Source organism: Myotis daubentonii, chromosome 6 (assembly GCF_963259705.1).
Source record: "Myotis daubentonii chromosome 6, mMyoDau2.1, whole genome shotgun sequence".
NCBI lineage: Eukaryota > Metazoa > Chordata > Mammalia > Chiroptera > Vespertilionidae > Myotis > Myotis daubentonii.
In genome coordinates, this window is record NC_081845.1 from 53497361 (window position 1) to 53519328 (window position 21968).

General features: G+C 37.3%; 1 protein-coding gene and 1 long non-coding RNA gene across 8 annotated transcripts in view; one reads left to right on the forward strand and one right to left on the reverse strand.

Moving 5' to 3' along the window:
• Positions 1 to 21968, reverse strand: part of LOC132237089 (uncharacterized) — a 308039-nt gene that overhangs the window by 112813 nt on the left and 173258 nt on the right. The gene's annotated exons all lie outside the window — the stretch shown is intronic.
• RNGTT (RNA guanylyltransferase and 5'-phosphatase) overlaps positions 1 to 21968 on the forward strand; it is a 209218-nt gene that overhangs the window by 20320 nt on the left and 166930 nt on the right. For 6 of the 7 annotated variants that reach the window (XM_059700941.1, XM_059700936.1, XM_059700938.1 and 3 more), the window contains exons 5-8: positions 8288 to 8363; positions 10206 to 10446; positions 10847 to 10956; positions 12738 to 12839. In XM_059700941.1, coding sequence (XP_059556924.1) covers positions 8288 to 8363; positions 10206 to 10446; positions 10847 to 10956; positions 12738 to 12839 — 529 coding nt within the window. The remainder of the gene's footprint in view (positions 1 to 8287; positions 8364 to 10205; positions 10447 to 10846; positions 10957 to 12737; positions 12840 to 21968) is intronic. The other variant, XM_059700940.1, reaches the window with a different exon arrangement.

Sequence of the window (21968 nt, forward strand, 5' to 3'; positions counted from 1 at the left end):
TTTGTCTGGAAGATCTGTCCAGGGAAGTCAGAGGGGTGTTAAAGCCCCCAACTATGATTGTATTGTTGTCTCTCCGTTAAAGTCCTCAGGAAGTTTTTTTTACATATTTAGGTGCACCTAATGTTTACCAGGGTTATATCCTCTTGTGGGATCGATCCCTTTAGTATGATGTAGTGACCTTTGTTGTCTCTTGTGATGGCCTTCATTTTAAAGTCTATTTTGTCAGATATGAGTATTGCTACTCCAGCTTTTTTTTTCTTTTCCATTTGCATGGAAAATTTTTTTCCGATCCCTTCATTTTCATCCTGTGTGTGTCTTTTGTTTTGAGGGGGTTTCTTGTAGACAGGATATAGTTGGGTCATGTTTTTTTTTTTATCCATTCAGCTACCCTACACCTTTTGATTGGAGAATTTAATTCATTTACATTTAGGGTTATTATTGAGAGATACTTATTTATAGTCATTTTAATTCTGTATGGCTAGGTTTCTCTCTCTGTTTCTTCTTCTCAGCAATCCCTTACAGTAACCTCTTTAGCATTTCTTGTAATGCTGGCTTGGTGGTGATGAATTCCTTTTAGCCTTTTTTTTTGTCTGGGAAACCATTTGACCATCTATTTTGAATGATAGCCTTGCTGGATAAATCTTAGTCTCAGATCCTTGCTTTCTATTATCTTGAGTACTTCATGCCATTCCCTTCTGGCCTGTAGAGTTTCTGATGAGAAATCAGGTGTCAGCTTTATGGGAACTCCTTTGTAGGTAGCAGTTTTCTTTTCTCTTGCTGCCTTTAAGATTCTCTCTTTGTCTTTAATTTTTGGCATTTTAATTATGATGTGTCTGGGTGTGGGTCTGTTTGGGTTCTTCTTGTTTGGGGTTCTCTGTGCCTCCTGAACTTTTGTGACTTTTTCCTTTACCAGGTTAGGGAAGTTTTCTACCATTATTTCTTCAAACACCTTCTCTATTCCTTTCTCCCTTTCTGCCTCTTCTGGCACACCTACTATTCTAATATTGTTACATTTCACATTGTCCCACAGCTCCCTTAAATTGTCCTCCTGTTTTTTAATTGGTTTTTCTTTTTGGTTCTCTAATTGAGTGATATTTTCAACTCTGTCTTCTAATTCACTGATTCGATCCTCAGCTTCTCCTAATCTGCTGTGTATTCCTTCCAATGTGTTCTTTATTTGTGTTATGTCATTCTTTATCTCAGACTATTCTTTTTTCATAGTTACTATATCTTTTTTTATACTGTTGAGCATTTTTAACATCATTACTCTGAACTCTGTTTCAGTTAAATTTCTTATCTCTGCTTCATTTATCTTTTCTTCTGGAGAATTCTTTAGTTCTTTCATATGGGTTTTGTTTCTTTGTTTCCTCATTTTGGTTGTCTGTTTGGGTTTGTGACTATGTATTAGGTAGGTCCTCTACACCTCTCAATCTCTATTGCAGGACAGTGGTAAAGGCTGTTTTGGGCTAATTGGATTAGACAAAGAGTCAAAGCCTCCAGAGACCGCCTCTTGTCTACAGACTAATAGGATTCTGACTTGAATTGCCCCCAGGCAATCGTCCTCAGGTGTAGTGAGAGTTTTTTCAGCAGGATGGGCAGTGGCTTCTGATTGGAGGCTAATTTCCATTGTGATGAAGTATTTACAACTTTAACATCACACGCCCTTTCGAACTTGAATGACAGCAACATAACTGACCATGTCTGAAAATGGGTTCAAATAGGAATTTTCCTACTCTGTCTACACTGGCACCAGTGAGAGCTTTATATGTATTGCATCTGTGCGAGTCAGTGTTTATTTTTAAATTGTCAGTGTGCGTCATATGTACTGGTTGGTCGGACAGTCGGATGCTCGGTCACTTAGCCTTTTATATATATAGATTGCTTCCTCCTAGGCCAGAGGGAGCCCCTTTAAGCTGGTTTCTGTATCCTTTTGATATCATCCCATTGATGGTTTCCTTATTTTCTGGCACAAGATGTTTTCTAGATGTGGAATCAGTTATTTCTTTAAGGGGCCTGATTTCTGAGTTCTTTTTAGTGGAAAATAGTACTTAGAGACAGTCTGGGTGTTAGACAGCTTTTAAGCTAACATTTTTGCAGGTAAACATACGAATATTCACACCAAGTGGGACAAATAGACTAAGTAATGTCACATCAGTTCAGGTTAAGTTTTGTCCCCAATTTACCAAAAGTCTTATTTTTTTAGAGCTGTTTTGAAATTATAATTACAAATGAGATTATGTAGCTATAGTGCACTTGTTTGCATGTACAGGAATAAAAATAGTTACTTTTAGAATAAGAAATTTGTGAGCTGGAGAAATTAAAAAATTTGTTTTGTGTTAAAAGAGAAGCACCCGATTTCTTGGTAAAAGGTAGACTATGCATAATAGATATAGAACTTAATTAATGCCTGTAATTTTCATGTTTCTAGTTATAAATACATGTGACAGCTTTGAATATGTATTTTCATGAGTAGCACACGGTTATTTTTATAAAAATCTTTTTATTAAATAAAAGTAAGATAACGACACATTACAAGTTCTTAATTATTTGTTTCTTTTTAATGTTTTCATTTTTGTTGCTCATTTGGATCAGGTCTCAACCTCAGAACTATTGACACTTTGTACTGGATAATGCTTTATTTTGGGGGACTCTCCTGTGCATTGTAGGATGTTTAACAGAATCCCTGGCCTTATCCCCTGCTAGTTGTGACAATTAAAAATGTCTCCTGATATTGACAGGTGTTCTTGGATGGGGTGGGGGATGGAGCAAAAGTACTTCCAGTGGAAAACCACTGATTTAGACTGATCAGATAAGTTTTTAATCCTAAAAAAAATAATTTACAGTATCTTACTGTTGAGATAGAAAGGAAATTGTGTATATTGAGATCAGGCTTTATTTAAAGATATATTGCCACTAGCCCTTTGTAAGTCACCTCTTTCTAATTTATACTTATATATTCAGTACATATATTTTATCTTTTTCTCCTTTTGTTGGGGAGATTGTTTCTTCTCTTGATTTGATTTTAAAGAACACAGTTTTCCCTTAATGTGTAGATTAGTGTTAATAATTTTGGAAATGCTCTATGCATTTATTTCATTCTTCTTTTTTTAAAATATATTTTATTGATTTTTTACAGAGAGGAAGGGAGAGGGATAGAGAGTTAGAAACATCGATGAGAGAGAAACATCCATCAGCTGCCTCCAGCACACTCCCTACTAGGGATGTGTCCGCAACCAAGGTACATGCCCTTGACTGGAATCAAACCTGGGACCCTTCAGTCCGCAGGCCGACGCTCCATCCACTGAACCAAACTGGCCAGTGCTATTTCATTATTCTTACCTAGAAAATGAAGGCAAATTGAATAAGAAATTAATTTGTAGTAGTTAACAGTGAGCTAATCTTTAGATTTTAAACCGTGCTTTTTACTTGCCACTAGATGGACCTGTTCTCATAATGAATTGAGAAAAACAGAAATCTTTTCTTTTTTAAAATCCTCAACCGAGGATGTTTTCATTGACTCGTAGAGAGAGATAGGAAGGGAGGGAGGGAGAGAGAGAGAGAGAGAGAGAGAGAGAAACATCAATGTGAGAGAGAAACATCTGTCAGTTGCCTCCCCTACGTGCCTGACTAGGAAATCGAACCTGCAACCTTTTGTTGCACGGGACAATGCTCCAAGCAACTGAGCCACCTGGCCAGGGCTAAAATCTTTCCTTTTTAACATTGAAGACATATCAGACTAAGCTTGTAGGATACTCAAATAATGGAATTATTTTGCATTACATGCATAATCTTCCTTTTTGGGGGGGGTAGAGATTTGTCAGTAACACTAAAACTTTATGTATTTTCACAACAAAGAGTATTAAAAGAGCAATTGTACTTTCTTAAATTATATATTGTCCCATGACTTAATCATTTAATTGGCAATTATTCTTATATTTCCTGTTCATAAAAAACATTTAATCTTGCTTGAGTAAAACTTAGGTGCAAAAATAGTAGTGGTTTAGGTGATAACATACCTCAAGTTAGAATGTTTGCTGCTTAATTGGTCTGAAATATAAAGCAGAAGGGAAATTTACATGTTAGGTTAAAATACATATTGAATAAAAGTCTGTTTACAGCTAATGTTATTGTAACTTTTTTGAATTCTCCTTTCTTACAAAGCAGTGGAGGATGATGGAATTTATAGAATTTCATTATTATAGCCATGTACTTCTTGTACATGTGGTTCTTTTTCTATTTAGGACTGACCTCTTTACTTTTTCCCTTCAGAAACTTCATTTCAGTTATGACTTTGTTCTCTATATTGTCAACCTCTGTGATTTAACTAGGTCCTTTCAGCTTGTAAACATATTTAAGCCTCTCATGTTAAACTAGAGGCCTGGTGTGCAAAAATTCATGCACTGGGGCGGGGGGGTGGGGGGGGGACCGGGAGAAGGGCCCCTCAGCCTTCCCTGCCCTCTCACAGTCCAGGAGTCCTCAGGGGAGGTCCTACCGATGGCTTAGGCCTGCTCCTCTGCGGGAGGCGACTGGGCCAAACGGGAAGGCGCCGCCCCCATCACCCTGCTGCTGCTGCTGCTGCCAGCCGCCACAGTTGCCTGCCCTCGGCCCTTGGCCCTCGCAGCCATCGTGGCTTTGTCTGGAAGGACGTTCGGCTGTCTGGTCTAATCAGCATATTATGCTTTTATTATTATAGATACTACTATTTCTGCAAAAAAGCCCCTGCAAAGCCCCCCTACCTCCCCAAACTATACCTTTCTTTCTGTTGAAAATTTTCCTCCTGACTTTTTGAAAGATTGATACTTTATTCTTATTCACTTTCTTGCAATCTGGAGTCCTGCCTCTGCACTCTTAAATCACGGCTTTCAGTTCTAAGCATTATGTGATATTTAAACAACCAAGCTCTAATGTCTTGAATCTTCCTTTTTTCTTTGTTTTCTGACACAACCATCTTTGTTTATGGTTGCTCCCCACCCCCCACTTATTCTTGAAAGGTTGGTTTTCCTCATATTTAATCCTTAATTTTCTTCTCTTATTTTATACTAGAGGCCCAGTTCATGAAATTCATGCACTGGGGGAGGTGTCCCTCAGCCCAGCCTGCACCCTCTTCAATCTGGGACCTTTATGGGATCGGGCCTAAACCGGCAGCCGGACATTCCTTTCACAATCCAGGACTGCCGGCTCCTAACTGCTTGCCTGCCTGCCTGCCTGCCTGATTGCCCCTAACTGCTTCTGCCTGCCAGCCTGATCACCCCCTAACTGCTCCCCTGCTGGCCTGATTAACACCTAACTGCTCCCCTGCCGGCCTGGTCACCCCCAACTGCCCTCCCCTGCCAGCCTGATCTCACTTCCAATTGCCCTCCCCTGCCAGCCTGGTTGCCCCCAACTGCCCTCCCCTGCTGGCCTGGTCTTTTCCCAATGGCCCTCCCCTACCAACCTGATCTCACCCCCAATTTCCCTCCCCTGCTGGCCTGATCTTGTCCCCCAACTGCCCTCCCCTTCTGGCCTAATGGCCCCCAACTGCCCTTCCCTGCAGGTCTGGTCCCCCCAACTGCCCTCCTCTGCCGGCCTGATCTTGCCCCCAACAGCCCTCCCCTGCCAGCCTGATCTCGCCCCCAACTTCCCTTCCCTGCCGACCTGATGGCCCCTAACTGCCTCTGCCTGCCTGATCACCCCCAACTGCCCTCCCCTGCAGGCCGGATTTTGCCCCCAACTGCCCTCCCCCGCAGGCCAATTTGGTTCTGATTGGTCGGTTTCTATGCCAGTCAGTGTCAAAGCTTTGTCTCCTAGGCAGCCAATGGCTCCTCACAGTTGACCCAGATTTGGTTCTGATTGGTTGGTTTCTATGCCAGTCAGCATCTCTGGGCCTATCAACAGGGCCTGATCAGAAAGGCAGGACTGATCAGCAGCCCCAGTGGAGGCCTGGAGAGAAATGGAGGCACAGCTGCTGGCCCGGCCAGGAGAGAAAGAGGCAAGTGCTGATCAACAGCTTCTACAGAGGCTACGGATCAGACCCTGCTTCTCTCTTCAGGCCTCTCTCTGGGCCTGATTCGCAGCCCCCTCAGCAGTCAGTGCTGGGTCACAGTGCCTGCAGCCATAGCAGTCAATGCTGGGTAGCCACAACAACCCAGTGCTGACTGCAGGACTGACTTCTGGTTGGTTGAGCCTCCTGGTCATTGCAGATGTGATAGACCCAGGGTTTTTATATATTAGGATACCTATTCTTAGCAATCTTATCCACACCATAGACCCCTATAGTTGACTATATATTGCTTATTCTTGAATCTACAATTCCAGCCAGACCTTTCTGTGAAGCTCTTTACCTTTATTTACAAATACTTCTAAGTCCCATAAGAACCTTAAATGCAGCATGTCCAAATGTATGTACTTACTCATTGCCTTGGCTGTAGTATGATGTAAACTCCTGTACTTCCTAACCTAGTAAATGGTGCCACTGCCCAATTAGTCACCCAAGTCAGGAAACAAAGACTCCTTTAAAGTCTTTCCTCTCAATATTGACAGTCATTTACCCCTCAGAATGCAGATTCTACCTTAAATGTGTCTTCAGTCTGCCTTTCCTCCTTATCCCCATCACTATGACCTTTGTAACCCAGACTCTTGTCTCACACATTAACTACTGAGATGGCTTCCTTATTGGTTTTCTTGCTTCATTGTTGCTTTCTCTATATCTTTTGATGAGCTGCCATTGGAGTGATTATCTGAAACTTGATAATTTTATTGCCATGCTTAAAATTCTCTGATATCACCCCATTGCCCTTATTATTTCTTTAGTATGATGCACAAATTTCTTCAGGATTTTGATCCTCTCGCTGTCTCCAACTGCATTTGGCATTTTTTATCCTATTCCATGCTCTAGCCATTCTCATTCATTTAAAATGCTATTTTTGATTCATAAATTTACATTTGTACACATTTCTCCTACTGTCTGCAGTTTCTTTATATCTTTGTTTATTGAGCATTGTGTATTGACTAAGTTTTTTTAAATTTCTCATTCAAGGATATGTTTTCATTGATTTTTAGAGAGAGGAAGAGAGAAAGGACAGTAGATATGAGAGAAACATTGATCGGTTGCCTCCTGTATGGCTCCTGACCAGGAATTAAACCAGGAATCTTTTGTTGTACAGGGCGACACTCCAACCAACTGAGCTACCCCTCCAGGGCCATTGACTAAGTCACAGGATGCTTTGTATCCACGGAGAAGAGTAGTTTGTAAAAGGTACCATTAAAAACAAAGACATAGCTCGGTTGGTGTGACTCAGTGATTGAGCATCGATCTATGAACTAGATGGTCATGATTCGATTCCTGGTCTGGGCACATACCCGGGTTTCTGGCTTGATACCCAGTAGGGGTTGTGCAGGAGGCAGTCGATCAATTATCCTTTTTCATCATTGATGTTTCTATCTCTCTTTCTCTCTCCCTTCCTCTCTGAAATCAATAAAAATATATTTAAAAAATAAGTAAAAAGACATAGTCTTAAATACCTGGGTAGCCTACCATTAAACAGAAATTACAGGAAAGCCTTTATTTTGAGGTTTGCAGGAGAGTGAGTTAACCCTGGCAGTAAAGTTGTCATGTTGGTAATGTCCATCAACCTGTTATTATTACTTGTTCAAAGTAGTTAAAATGACTTAAAAATGCAATTATTTTTAGAATTTATGAAGCTCATTTGCAGCTTTTCAGAACATAGAGGTAGGATCACACTGATCTCAAATATGTCCTGAAAAGAGGTTTAAGAAAAGGAAAATTTTTTTCTCAGCAGGTTTTCTTCTAAAAGTTTTTTTTGAAAGATTATAACGTAATATAAAGATACAGTCAGATGGTTTCTAGAGAACTTCAAAGTAGTTTTATTTTTAGTGTATATCAGTTATTTTCTGTATTCAGTCAGGTAGGTGTATGTGTGTGTGTGTGTGTGTGTGTGTGTGTGTGTCCCCTTAGAGTTGTGTGCTTGATGAAAATGCCTCCTTATTTAAAATGCTTGAAATCTTTGTGTTAAGAGAAGTCTTTAGATCTAGAGATAATTTGTAACCAATAAGTCAGTACCTTATGATAAATCAATATGTATTACATTTAAACTTCTAGCTAGTGCTATAAATTAGATTCGAAGGAACTTTAACTGACAAGTTAGTAATAATTAAGGGAGGCTGAGTTTTTTAAAATGTAGATATTTTATAAAATGATTGAAATGTTTTGATTGCAGATTGGAGTTTTAAAGTAAAATGTGACTTCTGAAGTGAAAAAATTTTAAAACAATGCTACTTTATTTTCTAGGTGTTCATTGTACCCATGGCTTCAATCGTACCGGTTTCCTCATATGTGCCTTTTTGGTGGAGAAAATGGATTGGAGGTATTTGTTTCTTGTAATAATGGGAGGAGACGTATTTAGTAATGGATAAAAAAATTTCATTGATATCAAAAAATATGTTTTTATTGATTTTTTTTAGAGAGAAAGGAAAGGAGAGAGAGAGAGAGTTAGAAACATTGATGAGAAACATCAGTCGGCTGCCTCCTGCATGCTCCTTACTGGGGATTGAGCTTGCAACCTGGGCATGTGCCCTGACCAGGAATGGAACCAGCATCCTCTGGGTGCATGGGACATTGCTCAGCAAACTGAGCCACACTGCTGGGCTCACTCATTTTCTTTTTAGTTTTAGCGTTTTATATTGCCAAATCTTTGGTGAAGTCATGATTAATATAATTTGAATTTTTTTTCATTTTAGTTTGGTTAATCTTTAGAATACCATTCATTGGTGTTTTTCTACTAAGTAGCACTTTAGTTGAGTGCTCATGGACCCCATATTCTATGTATTTTCTTTTCCAGATGTTTTTCTCTTATGAGACACAAATTCTTCCAATATTTTGTGTTCATAGTCACCTTTGGAAGCTCCTGCTGTTGTTTTTTTTTAATAATTTTTAATAGTACCTTTTTATAGCTGTTAAGTACTAGGAAAAAAAGAAGATTTTGTAGAGAGGTTATTTTGGGGACAGTGTTGCTATTTAAACCAATCAGCATGTTTTTATTTTAGTGAAATACCTTTTTAAATCTTGAGACATTAGAATGTTAGTTACTCAAAAATTCCTGAGAGAATGGGATATTAATTTCCTCATTTACCGATTGAGGGTTATTATTTTGTTTACAAAGCCTTCCACACAGTAGGTCCTTCTCTGAATATAATCAGCAGAAGTACACATCAGATTGTATGTTTTATTCCCCTGTCATGCAACCTCAGTGGTTCTCTTCTGCATGCACTTCTAGGGCAGCCTTTCTGGCCTTTCAGATGTTCTACACCAGCGATTTTCCACCTTTTCATCTCATGGCACACAAACTAATGACTAAAATTCTGCAGCACACCAACAAATATATTTTTTGCCAATCTGACAAAAAGATAGGAATAACTTTGATTCATTCACACTGAATTGCTATTGTTGTGTTGGCTGTTGTCGTTTTTTAAATTTAACAATCTATGGGAAAAGATGTCTTTGTCCTGACTAAATAGGTATTTGCATGTTTTAAAAATTCTTATGGCACATGGGTTGAAAATTGCTACTCTATACAATAACCTCAGAATCCTGTGTCAGATTCAGCCTATGCTTAATCTTTCTCTGATGACTTATGCTCATATTAACTGGGTTTGTTGAAAGTTCCTGAAAAACCAGCATGCTTTTTAACTTTTATTGATACTGCTCTTCAGATTTCTTTGACATTTTTCCTTAAGAGTCAGGAAACCTCTGTCAAAGACCTCAATCTTTAAAGCTTTATTTAAATTCTTCACAGACTTAATACAGGTCTCTTCTATACACTCATTGCAATTTACTTCTAGAGTTAGGAATTATCAATGTACCTTATGTTCAAACTCAGAATGAATTTGTCCCTTAATAGATTGAATGCCTTAAGAGTGGGACTGATTTGTCCATTATAAATCATATGGTGCCTTAACTATAATAAACTAGAGGCCCAATGCATGAAATTCGTGCAAGAGTGGGCCTTCCTTTCCCCGGCTGCTGACACCAGCTTCCCTCTGGCACCCGGGACCCTGGCTTCCCTCGCAGCCCTGGCTTCATCCGGAAGGTCATCCAGAAGGATGTTTGGTCTAATTAGCATATTGTGCTTTTATTATTATAGATAAGTTTTGAAAAATCTGCATAAATGGAGAGTAGTGAGGAAATTGCATGGGTTTGTTTTCCATAGTATTGAAGCAGCAGTTGCCACTTTTGCTCAAGCAAGACCACCAGGAATTTATAAGGGTGATTATTTGAAAGAACTTTTTCGTCGCTATGGTGATATAGAGGAAGCACCAGCCCCACCTGTCTTGCCAGATTGGTGCTTTGAGGATGATGAAGAGGAAGATGAGGATGAGGATGGAAAGAAGGAACCAGAACCTGGGTCAAGTGCCTCCTTTGGCAAAAGGAGAAAAGAACGGTTAAAACTGGTAATGAATAAAAATATTATAGTCTTTACCTTTTTTCTTCATCAGATTTATGAAAATCTTCATGAGATTTATGAAAATGGAATGTTGACTATTTTCTTTTACTAGATATGTGAGGTTATTTCATTCTAGTTATTTATAAAGATTCTTGATAGCCATGACTCCTTGCCTTTTCTACAAGAAAAGTTTGTTACATAAATTCATCCTGTTTTTGTTTCTTGGGTAAACCAAAGATCTCTTATACATTGGACTCAGAATTTACTATTTCTTTGCAAAGTATTATGAAATTCCAATTAAATATTTTGTGAAAATTTTACAAATGCTTTATAAAATTATCTATCTCTCATTCTAATCTTCATAAATGTATTTGAACTCTAATAAAACATTTTCCTTTTATTTTAAGGGTGCTATTTTCTTAGAAGGTATAACGGTTAAAGGTGTAACTCAAGTAACAACTCAACCGAAGTTAGGAGAAGTACAGCAGAAGTGTCGTCAATTCTGTGGCTGGGAAGGGTAATAAATATTTTACTGTTTTAAATAAAATTTATTCTTACTTTGCAACACTTAACATTGAAGCAAACATTAACATAGTTTCTTTGCTTCTTGAAATTTGTATTTTTACATAGAGTGCTTACAAAGATTTAAGAGTTTTTCTCAAGACAAGCAGTGTAATAGACAGTTGAGTCAAAAATTAGTTGACTCACATGTCTTTCTAAAGGATTAGAAAGTTAACTATAGTATAAAATGTTTTGTATGTTTGAATCTACTGTTGCAGATTAATGTTTGGGTTGCCCTTATGGTATTAAGGGAGAAGACATAAAAATTGAATATGCCCATATTTCAGTAGGATTCAGGAGAGAAGTCACTGCTCTTATCTCTTGTTCTCTGATCTTGGTCTGTGAACATTACTGTTGATCGTTGCTGTCTGATGCCGAAAATTATAATACAGCTGGGACATGATGAAACAGGACTATCAGCCTAAAAATTCCTATTATAAGTAACTTTTTGACTGGTATATACAGGTCAATCTCCTAGAAATAATTTTAAATAAAAGATGAAAATAATGATGAAGTAATACTGATTTTAGGGTTGTGTTAAACCCTTGCCAGAGTCCTTTAATCTGATCTACATTTCTCTGGTTTTGTCATTTCTGAGCATCTTTTGGGGAGAAACTTGCCAACCCTGTATAGTTATGCCAAGCTGGCAGTGTCATGATGGAGCAATATGAGGTCTAGAATAATGTAGAATAACTAAAGCAAGACTTAAACTTCTTCCTGATTTAAAAGACTTGTAAATGTAACTGTTTTACTATTTCGATCATGTGTATATTTAAAAACTAGAGGCCCGGTGCATGAAATTTGTGCAGGGCAGGGAGTGTGTGTCCCTCAGCCCAGCCTGCACCCTGTCCAACCTGGGACCTCTCGAGGGATGTCTGACTGCCTGCAGGGATTGGGCCTAAACGGGCAGTCAGACATCCCTCTCACAATCTGGGACTGCTGGCTCCCAACCGCTCGTCTGCCTGCCTGATTGCCCCTAACCGCTTCTCCCTGCCAGCCTGACCACTCCCCTGCCAGCTTGATCGATGCCTAACTGCTCTCCTGCTGGCCTGATTGCCCCTAACTGCCCTTCCCTGCTGGGCTAGTCACCCCCAACTGCCCTCCCCTGCCAGCCTGGTTGCCCCCAACTGCCCTCTCCTGCTGGCCCGGTCACTCCTAACTGCCCTCCCTTGCCAGCCTGGCCGTCCCTAACTGCCCTCCCCTGCAGGCCTGGTCCCCCCCCAACTGCCCTCCTCTGCAGGCCTGGTCCCCCCCCAACTGCCCTCCTCTGCAGGCCTGGTCCCCCCCAAGTGCCCTTCCCTGCCAGCCTGGTTGCTCCCAATTGCCCTCCCTTGCATGCCTGGTTCCCCCCAACTGCCCTCCCTTGCAGGCCTGGTTGCCCCCAGCTGCTCTCCCCTGCAGGCCTGGGTCCCCCCAACTGCCCTCCCCTGCAGGCCATCTTGTGGCGGCCATCTGGTGTGTTGGAGTGATGGTCAATTTGCATATTACCGCTTTATTATATAGGATTAGCTCAATAGGTATAGTAGTGGCAATTAGAATCTTGATAACTTATGTTCTAAAATGTCAAGAAAATGATAACCGTTTGTTAGTATTCTTGTGAAATCTAATATTTTTCCAATTGACATTAATCTCATGATAGGGAGAACATTGTATAAACATGTGACTTGTGAGGTTGGTTTCAGACATGCAGTGTTTTCTATGGATACCAGCCATAACAATAAAATGTTCTTCTTTAAGGTCTGGATTCCCTGGAGCACAGCCTGTTTCCATGGACAAGCAAAATATTAAACTTTTAGAGCAGAATCCATATAAAGTAAGCTGGAAAGCAGATGGTACTCGGTAAGTTCTACTTCTAGAAATAGTCATACAAATAACCCTAATGCTTGAAGAAAATTGCTTTGTTGTTAGAGAAGGTTTGCACTCTGGGGAGTGTGAATTTCTGACTTGAACAACAAAATAAGGCATGTTTCAAATTTTGGATAGTTTTTCTTTTGCTAGTATTCTTAGCTATGTAATATTCTCATTCTGCTAAATTTTTGCCTTTAGAGTTCTGTTAGTTTAACATAAATCCAAACCAAATTTAAGTTTGAAAGTGTTTTTTCCCTTGATAATATTGTGCTATTTGGTATATCTGGTGCCCACCTTGTCTTTAATGGTTCCTGGGAACTCCTAAAATTAACAGATGTGCCCTAGCCGATTTGGCTCAGTGGATAGAGCATCAGCCTGAGGACTGAAGGGTTCTGGGCTTGTTTCTGGTTAAGGGCATGTACCTCAGGTGAAGGCTTGAACCCTGGTCTGGTTTGGGGCATGTGCCAGGGGTCAACCAATCGATGCTTCTCTCATATTAATGTTTCTCTCTCTGTTTCTTCCCCTCCCTTCCTTTCTAAAAGTCAGTGGAATAATATCCTCGGCTGAGGATTAATAAAAACAAAACAAAAAAAATTAACAGATGTGCTGTCAGTTTATAATCTAAATATTACCAGCTCTCCCTGATTCATTCTATATTTTATTTCTTTGAATAGGTTTTTCATTTTCTTTTAATCCTTGCTAATTCTTTTTGTAATTTTATACACTCTTCAGGCTGTATTATTCTTACAACAAAAGCTTAGTTTCAAATTTCATATTCCTATGTTTTAAAATATTAATATAAGTTTTGTATTTCCTCAATATTTAACTCTTTCTATTTTATAATCCATATTTTTACAGCTTTGATATCTATATGTATTTAGTAAATCTTCATTTAGCAATTGGTTATTGATAGTTGAAATAATTATTTTTCAGATATTAATGTAGGAGTCCTATTAACTTTTTCATAACAAAGAAATATCTTTTAGAATAATTAAAAGTGCACATATATTTTAGTTTTCCCCTAGCTTTATTGAGGTATAATTGACATATCTTGGGTAATTTAAAGTGTACAATATGTTGATTTGATGTACTTATATATTGTAAAATGTTTACTGTCATAGTATATGACACCTCCATCACTTAACATAATCACCATTTCTTTTTTGTGATGAGAAAATTTAAGATCTACTGTCTTAGCAAGTGTATAATACAGTATTAAAAACTATAACCACCATACTGTACATTAGATCACCAGAACTTATTTGTCTTACAACTGGAATTTTACCAACATCTCTCCATTTCCATTACCCTTTCAGTCTCTGGTAACCACCATACTAGTATCTGTTTCTATGATTTCGGCTTTTTCAGATTTCATGTATAAATGATATACAGTATTTACCTTATTAATATTTATTGTTAATGTCTGTCTAATTTATAAAGTAACTTTTATCATAGGTATGTATATATAGGAAAAAAGCATAGTACATATAGGGTTTGGTAATATTTGTGGTTTCAGGCATCCACAGGGGGTCTTGGAACCTATTCCCCCCTGGATAAAGGGGAGTGCTGTATACCATGTCTTCTTTGTCTGTTTATCTGTTGATGAACATTTAGGTTGTTTTCATATCTTTGCTATTGTGAATAATGCTGCAATAAAAAGGGGAATGTAGCCGAAACCGGTTTGGCTCAGTGGATAGAGCGTCGGCCTGCGGACTGAAGGGTCCCAGGTTCGATTCCGGTCAGGGGCATGTACCTGGGTTGCGGGCATATCCCCAGTAGGAGATGTGCAGGAGGCAGCTGATCGATGTTTCTCTCTCATCGATGTTTCTAGCTCTCTATCTCTCTCCCTTCCTCTCTGTAAAAAATCAATAAAATATATTTAAAAAAAAAAAAGGGGGAATGTAGATATATCTTTAAGATCCTGCTTTTATATTTTAATTTTTAGATGTTATTTTGAAGATGATATAGATTGCATTTAATTTTTATGAGCAGTTTTTGAAGGTCAACGTGGCAATTATACTTTTTGTATTATTCTTTCTTCATCTACATTTAATTTGTGGTGACCTTGAAGAGTCATACGGACCTGGCGGATTTGGCTCGGTGGATAGAGCATTGACCCAGGGTTGATGTCTCTCTGTCACATCAATGTTTTTCTCTTTCTCTGTCTTTCTCAATCCCTTCCACTCTCTCTAAAAATAATGGAAAAATATCCTCAGATGAGGATTAAAAAATAAAAAGATACATATGGAGATATGTAGAGGGGCAGATACAACTTGGTTATAATAATATAATGATATTTCAACATGATATACTTTCTAGTAATTATATTTTTATCAGTTGGGAATATATCATCACATTTTCTTTCATTTCATTTGTTGTAAAGTCTCTTCAACTTAGTAATTTTTAGCTTTTTAAAAATTTTATTTTGTAGATAACAAAATTCATTAAATTCAGAAAATAACAAAAAGAAGAAAATAAAAATAGTCATTTTTATCACCTAAAGATTTATCATCACTACTCTCATTGTGGTATTGAGACTTTATTCTTTTGGGTATAGTTATTGTTTTAATATTAATGCTTGGTGTAGTGAGTTCAAATAAAATATGTCTTACATATATTTTTTATGTATTTACATATACATGCTCATTTGTTCACAGTGTTTATTCATTTATATTTTTTAAGTTTGCCTTATGTTCTTCTAGGAGTATTCATTCTACATGTATGAATCTATAAGCATTGATAGATATAGTTAAAGATTCCGATATATTCAGATATATAGGATATGAATGCCTTGCCTCTTTATGCCCTCTTTCCTGGGCATATGTATTTTTGAAGAATAAGTAAAAATTAGCTTCATTGCTTATTTTCAGAATGTTGAAATAATATTTAATTTCAGAATCTATTAAATTGGTAGTAAGGATCAGCCTAAGTTGAGTTTTGTTGAGATGTATATTTTTAATAGATATGTAACAATGTCTTTTTTTAAATAATATATTTTTATTGATTTTAGAGAGGAAGGGAGAGGTAGAGAGAGATAGAAACATCAATGATGAGAGAGAATCATTGATCGGCTGCCTCCTGCACACCCCACACTGGGGATTGAGCCCGCAACCCGGGCATATGCCCTTGACCGGAATTGAACCTGGGACCCTTCAATCCTCAGGCCAATGCTCTATCCACTGAGCCAAACCAGCTAGGGCTACAGTGTCTTAACAGATGGGTTTATTACCTACTTCTTTGAGTGAAGAAAGAGTGAAAAAAAAGAAAAAGAAAAGGTGAGGAGGGAAAGTGCCTATCTCTAGGCTTTGTACTATAAAATGGCTTGGGGATTTGGGGGTGAGGCAGAGTTTTGATCTGATGAGTTTCATATTATAGATATTCTTTACTTTCTACATTGCCTTCTCCATAGTATCCAAGGCTGTGATCATGGCAAACTTTGGGCAAAATAATAAAGTCTGCAAAATTTGTCACTTGTATTTTGCCATCTTCCTTTTGTTTATTTTCCCTCCTGTGCTGTTGTATACCCCTTTTCATCTGCGTCTTAGTACTATTAGACCCTTAAATGATTAAGTGAAGTAATTTGAGCCAATATGTGTTTGACTGATAATGGAAATATCTCATTTACTACAGAACCATGCTCTACCCAAAACAAAAGGAAGACTCCAAGTATTTATTTGAATACCCACTCTGTCTTAGGGTGCTTTATTCTGGGAGTAAAACATTTATGTGAGATGTAGATTTGATTTGCTTCAAATCTAGAGATCAGTTTGGGGGAAATGGTCATTTAACAGTACTGAGTGTTCTAACCCAGGAACATGGTATTTTCCTCCACTTATTTAAGTCATTTTCAGTGTAGAGATGTGGCATGTCTTTTACTAAATTTTTAAAAAAACCTATGTTTTGATGTTGTAATTAACTGATTGTTTGCATGTGGTTCTGAAAGGAGGCTGTATAATAAACTTTGAAATTATTTTTTTGGAAAATCAAGTAGAAAATTCTAGTACCTACTAAAGTCAAAGAAGGTTCATTGCTTTGAATTTGGACATACCATCTCACCCATGGCAAATGGCTTCATACTCTAGTATGACACTTAATTATTTGTGCATGTTGATATTGTACTAGCAATCTTGCTGAACCCTCTTATAAATTCTAATAGTGTGACTATAGAATCTATTGTATTTGCTATGTAGAATATATTATCTGAAAATATTTCTATTTTTATTCAGTCATAATTAGTGTATGTATGTGTGCGTGCATACTTACATGTGTATTATAATAGGACTTCTAGACAATGAAATTATATGTTATTGGGTATTGTCATGTTTTTAACTTCAGTGGGAATGATTTTCTGTTTTAGTATTAAGTATGCTATTTGCTGTAGGTTGTATTTTTTAGAATATATTTTATTGATTTTTTACAAGAGGAAGGGATAGGGATAGAGAGTTAGAAACATCGATGAGAGAGAACCATCGATCAGCTGCCTCTTGCACACTCCCTACTGGGGATGTGCCCGCAACCAGGGTACATGCCCTTGACCAGAATCGAACCTGGGACCCTTCAGTCCGCAGGCTGACACTCTATCCACTGAGCCAAACTGGTTAGGGCTGCTGTCGGTTTTTACTACATAGCCTTTACCTGGCTAAGAAAATTACTGTCTATTCCTGGTTTGCTAAGAATTTTTATCATCATTGAATTTTATCATGTGCAGTTTACCATTTGTTGAAATAAGTCATGAGTTTTCACTATAATCAATTCACTTAGTATAGTATACTGATAGTTTTCTGAAGTTGAACTATCTTTTTTCTAGTATGATGTTGGATTCAATGTGATACATTTTGCATTTATGTTTATAAGTGAGATTGGTCTAATTTTTGTATTATCTTTGTGTGGTTTTGATAGGAAGCTTATGCTAGTCTCTTAAAAATGAATCAGAGATCTTTCCTTTTGTTTGTGTATCTAGAACATTTATATAAGACTAGAGGCCTGGTGCACGGATTTGTGCATCGATGGGGTCCCTCGGCCTGGCCTGCAGGGATAGGGCTGAAACAGGCTCTCTGACATCCCCTGAGGGGTCCTGGATTGGGAGAAGATGGTTCTCGGGTGATGCACCCTGGAATCTGGTTCCCTGCTCTCTGGTTCTGGGTGCATCACCTGAGAAACACAGTTGCCAAGTCACTGCAGCTCGGCAGCTCCTGTGTTGAGCGTCTGCCCCCTGGTGGTCAGTGTGTGTCATAGCTACCAGTTGGACGGTCGGACAGTCACTTAGGCTTTTTTATATATATGGATAGGGAAAATCTGTTACTCTTATAAAGTTGTAAAAGGCTTAAATGAGGCAATTCATTTAAAGCAATTAGAAAACTGCTTAATTAGGCCCTGTAAAAGATAGCTACTGTTTATTTTTCTCTTCTCTCCTTTCAAGAATGCAACAAAGATATGTAACGAGTAATTGAATAAATGACTGAGTGAATGAATAAGTAAATTACTGTGGGAGGGACTAATAAAGTAAGTGATTAACTGAAAAAATACAATATGTAATCAAACATCATATAGTTTGATATATCTAGGGACAACATATAGCTTGACTCATAGAATCTAGAAAGATAATCTACACTGGTCATAGAGGAGATACAGAAGGAGGGACCTCATGGGTGTAAATGCAATACCAGGAGAAGTGATAATAAAGGTACTGTGGATACAGTTGGAATTGAACTGTCTTGCAATTCTGAAATACTGCTTTTTCGCATATTCTGTAGAATATTCTGGGTAAAGGTAATTAGAACTTTTATGATAGAATTTCTCTATGTACTTAGTTTATTAGTAGATTTTGTTATGCAGTAAAAAGAAACAGTCAGCCCGGCTGGTGTGGCTAAGTGGTTGAGCATCAGCTTGTGAAACTGGAGGTCATGGTTGATTTCCCGTCAGAGCACATGCCCAGGTTGCAGACTCAATCCCTAGTAGGGGGCATGCAGTAGGCAGCTGATCAATGATTCTCTTTCATCACTGATGTTTCTATTTCTCTCTCCCTTTTCCTTCTTCTCTGAAATGAATAAAAATATATTTTAAAAAAGGAGTAAACCGCCCTTCATGAAAAAAAGAAAGGATCAGTCTTCAAAATCTATTCATTCAAAATTAATTCAGCTTCCATGTGAAAGTGGTGAAGATTTAGAGCCTCGTAGAAATTTTAGAATTAATCTAATTAATCTCACAAATTGTTTTAATTTTTCTTTTTAATCTAGAGATTAGATAGTATATATTTAATTTCAGCTGTTTCTGACTCATTAGGTTAAAAACCAAATTATTTTTTATAACTACTATTGTAATGCAAATAGTGAAATAAGTGATAATAATTCAGACTTTGTTTGACATATGAAAAATGGAAGGCTATAGGAATAATTTGTAATAGACAAGCAAAAGCGCTGTAATGAATTGATAACCATATGAGTAAGCTCCTTTTGAGGGCTGGGAATTTTGTCTTTTTAACCACTATGTCCCCATTGCCTACAATAGTGCCTGCCACATGGTAGGCACTCAGTAAATACTGATTCATTTGGATTAGTCATTGTAAAGCTGCAAATGTCTTTGAATAAAATAAATGGAGACACTTATTGTGGTTATGAAAACTTTGAAATGTAAAAAATTACAACTCTATGTCACATTTACTTTCTAAACAAAAATATAAACCATTTAGAAAAATAAAAAACACACATAATTCAATAAAAAGGATAAAGTAGGGCAGAATTTAAAGCTAGAGAGATTTAAGCAAGAACTTTAGTGTGGTGAAGGCCTGGGGCGGGAGTGCGAGGTGGGAGTGGGTCAGTGGGGGGAAAAAAGGGAACATCTGTAATACTTTCAACAATACAGATAAATTTAAAAAAAAAGAACTTTGGTAGGTAGGGATGATGTGTTATCTCCAAAGAGTTGTTATAAGAGGATTAAATGAAGTAATTAAGAGCAATTAGCATTCAGTGGATACTCAGTAAAAGGTAGCTACTGATTTGCACCTTCATATACTTATATTCACACACACACACACACACACACACACACACACACACACACGTGTGTGTGTGTGTGTATATATATATATATACACATATATATATATATATATATAAAATACATATGTATATAGACATACCCTACTTAAAAAAACAAAAACCAAACTAAATATGCAAGGTAAATTATTTCAGGAATTGAAGAAAAGCTACTTAGGCACTTATGAAAATCTAAGTTAAAGTCAGATTTTATAACACATCTGTTAAATAACAAGATATATTTGTATAATGCTTCTTGGAGGGAATTGTAGACAGATTGATTCTTCCTGAATTTTGGTACGTGAATCTCTTTTGTTCATTAATCCAGAAATTATATTGGAAACTTGTTACCTCCAGCTCTATGTCAGGTACTGAATGGATTAGTAGTGCTGAAGACAGAATCCCCAGCTTTTAAGTTTTTTGTCTAATCCAGGGTTTACATATGTCTTTTATAAGGGGCAGATAGTAAGTATTTTAGGTTTTGTGGGCCAGGTGGTCTCTGTCTCAACTATTTAGTGCTGCCATTATAACACAAAAGCAGCTATATTCTGCTGCTCTTATATAAACAAAGGAGCATAACTGTGTTCTAATAAAACTTTATTTACAAAAACAGGTAGCAGTCAGATTTGACCCTTGGGTCATAGTTTATCAACTTATAAAGATAAGACAGTTTGTCAACTTATAGAGTTGATTGAAAACATTCTCCTTAGAAGACTATATTTACATCTCAAATGTTTTTCTTTTCTTTATGAGAAAGGGTAAAAGTGAGCTTAAGGTAGGAAAACATAAGCTTAATATAAGACATTTTGTTTTAAAATTTACTTCAGTAAATTAAAAAGTTGAAATGTCTTTCCCTCATTGATTGTAAGTTATTGCTAATTCCTGGTGCTTTGACAAGATTTTTTTTTTTAATTTAAGTAATTCACTAAATACATAAATTTAAGAGGTAAATTAAGCCTTTCCCCTCCTTTCATTAAATCATGCCCCATGCCTTCGTTATAACAGGCTGCTTGATTTATATAATGTTCAGGTAGTTAGTAGCTTACTTGGATCCCTTGATATGTATCTCATTAATAATGTTTGCAGCAGATACTTATTCTAATGACTGGAGCTGAATATTCAGGCAGGAATAGGGTGGATAAGGTAAAGAGATGCTAGACTAGAAAAATCTTACATATTGAGGAATATTAAAGAGGTTTTAGATGTCTCTGGAATAATTTTCAGTGGAGTACAAAATCCAAACTTTTTTATGCAATTAGGAACAGAATGAGTAAGTCAAATTATGATCAATTAAGTAATGCATATACTATTTTAATTTAGACTTGTTCACTTAGTTGTTTTTCAACTCCACATGAGGGAAGAGATCAGCGCAAATATAAATTTCTATTTAGCTCTATTTTTCAAAGCAAATAGTTCCTTATGATATATAACATAAGAACTTTGACTGAATATTGGTATCAAATAACTTATTTCCTATCTTATTTACTGGTAAATATTAATTATAGCTATAACATCATATCTAATATTTAGAAACTCACTATTGCATAAAATTATACCTGGAAAAATATTTATTTATTTATTTATTTATTTATTTATTTATTTTTTAGTAGTAACCATGCCTCGGATAAACCTCATTGGCAGTGATACTGGCACTGTGCAAAGCTGGAAAAAAAATTTAGTTTTTATACTGTTCTAGGGAGACAGAGTTTTTATGGAGACGTCTGAGGAGCCAGAATCCAGAAAATAAACTACTTGCTTCAATTATACAAGTAGATAGTAGCAAAGTAAGCAGCACAATTCCATGATACTTTAAGAACTGGTTATTTACTCACTTATAGTCCAGTATGTGCGATTATAGCAATGGCAGGTACTAGGTTGGGTAATGCCGGGGCTAACCAGCAGACCCTGGATGACGGATGAATAGATTACTCCGACACAACGTTTGCTGTGAAAGAGAGGGCTAAGGGACTGCCTGCTAAAGGAACCAGACAGCCTCCATCACCTTCCTCATTAGGCTTTTATTGTAACAGCAGTTTGAGATAAAGTTTATCTTTTAGATACAATCAGTAGGGCAAGTAATTTTGGG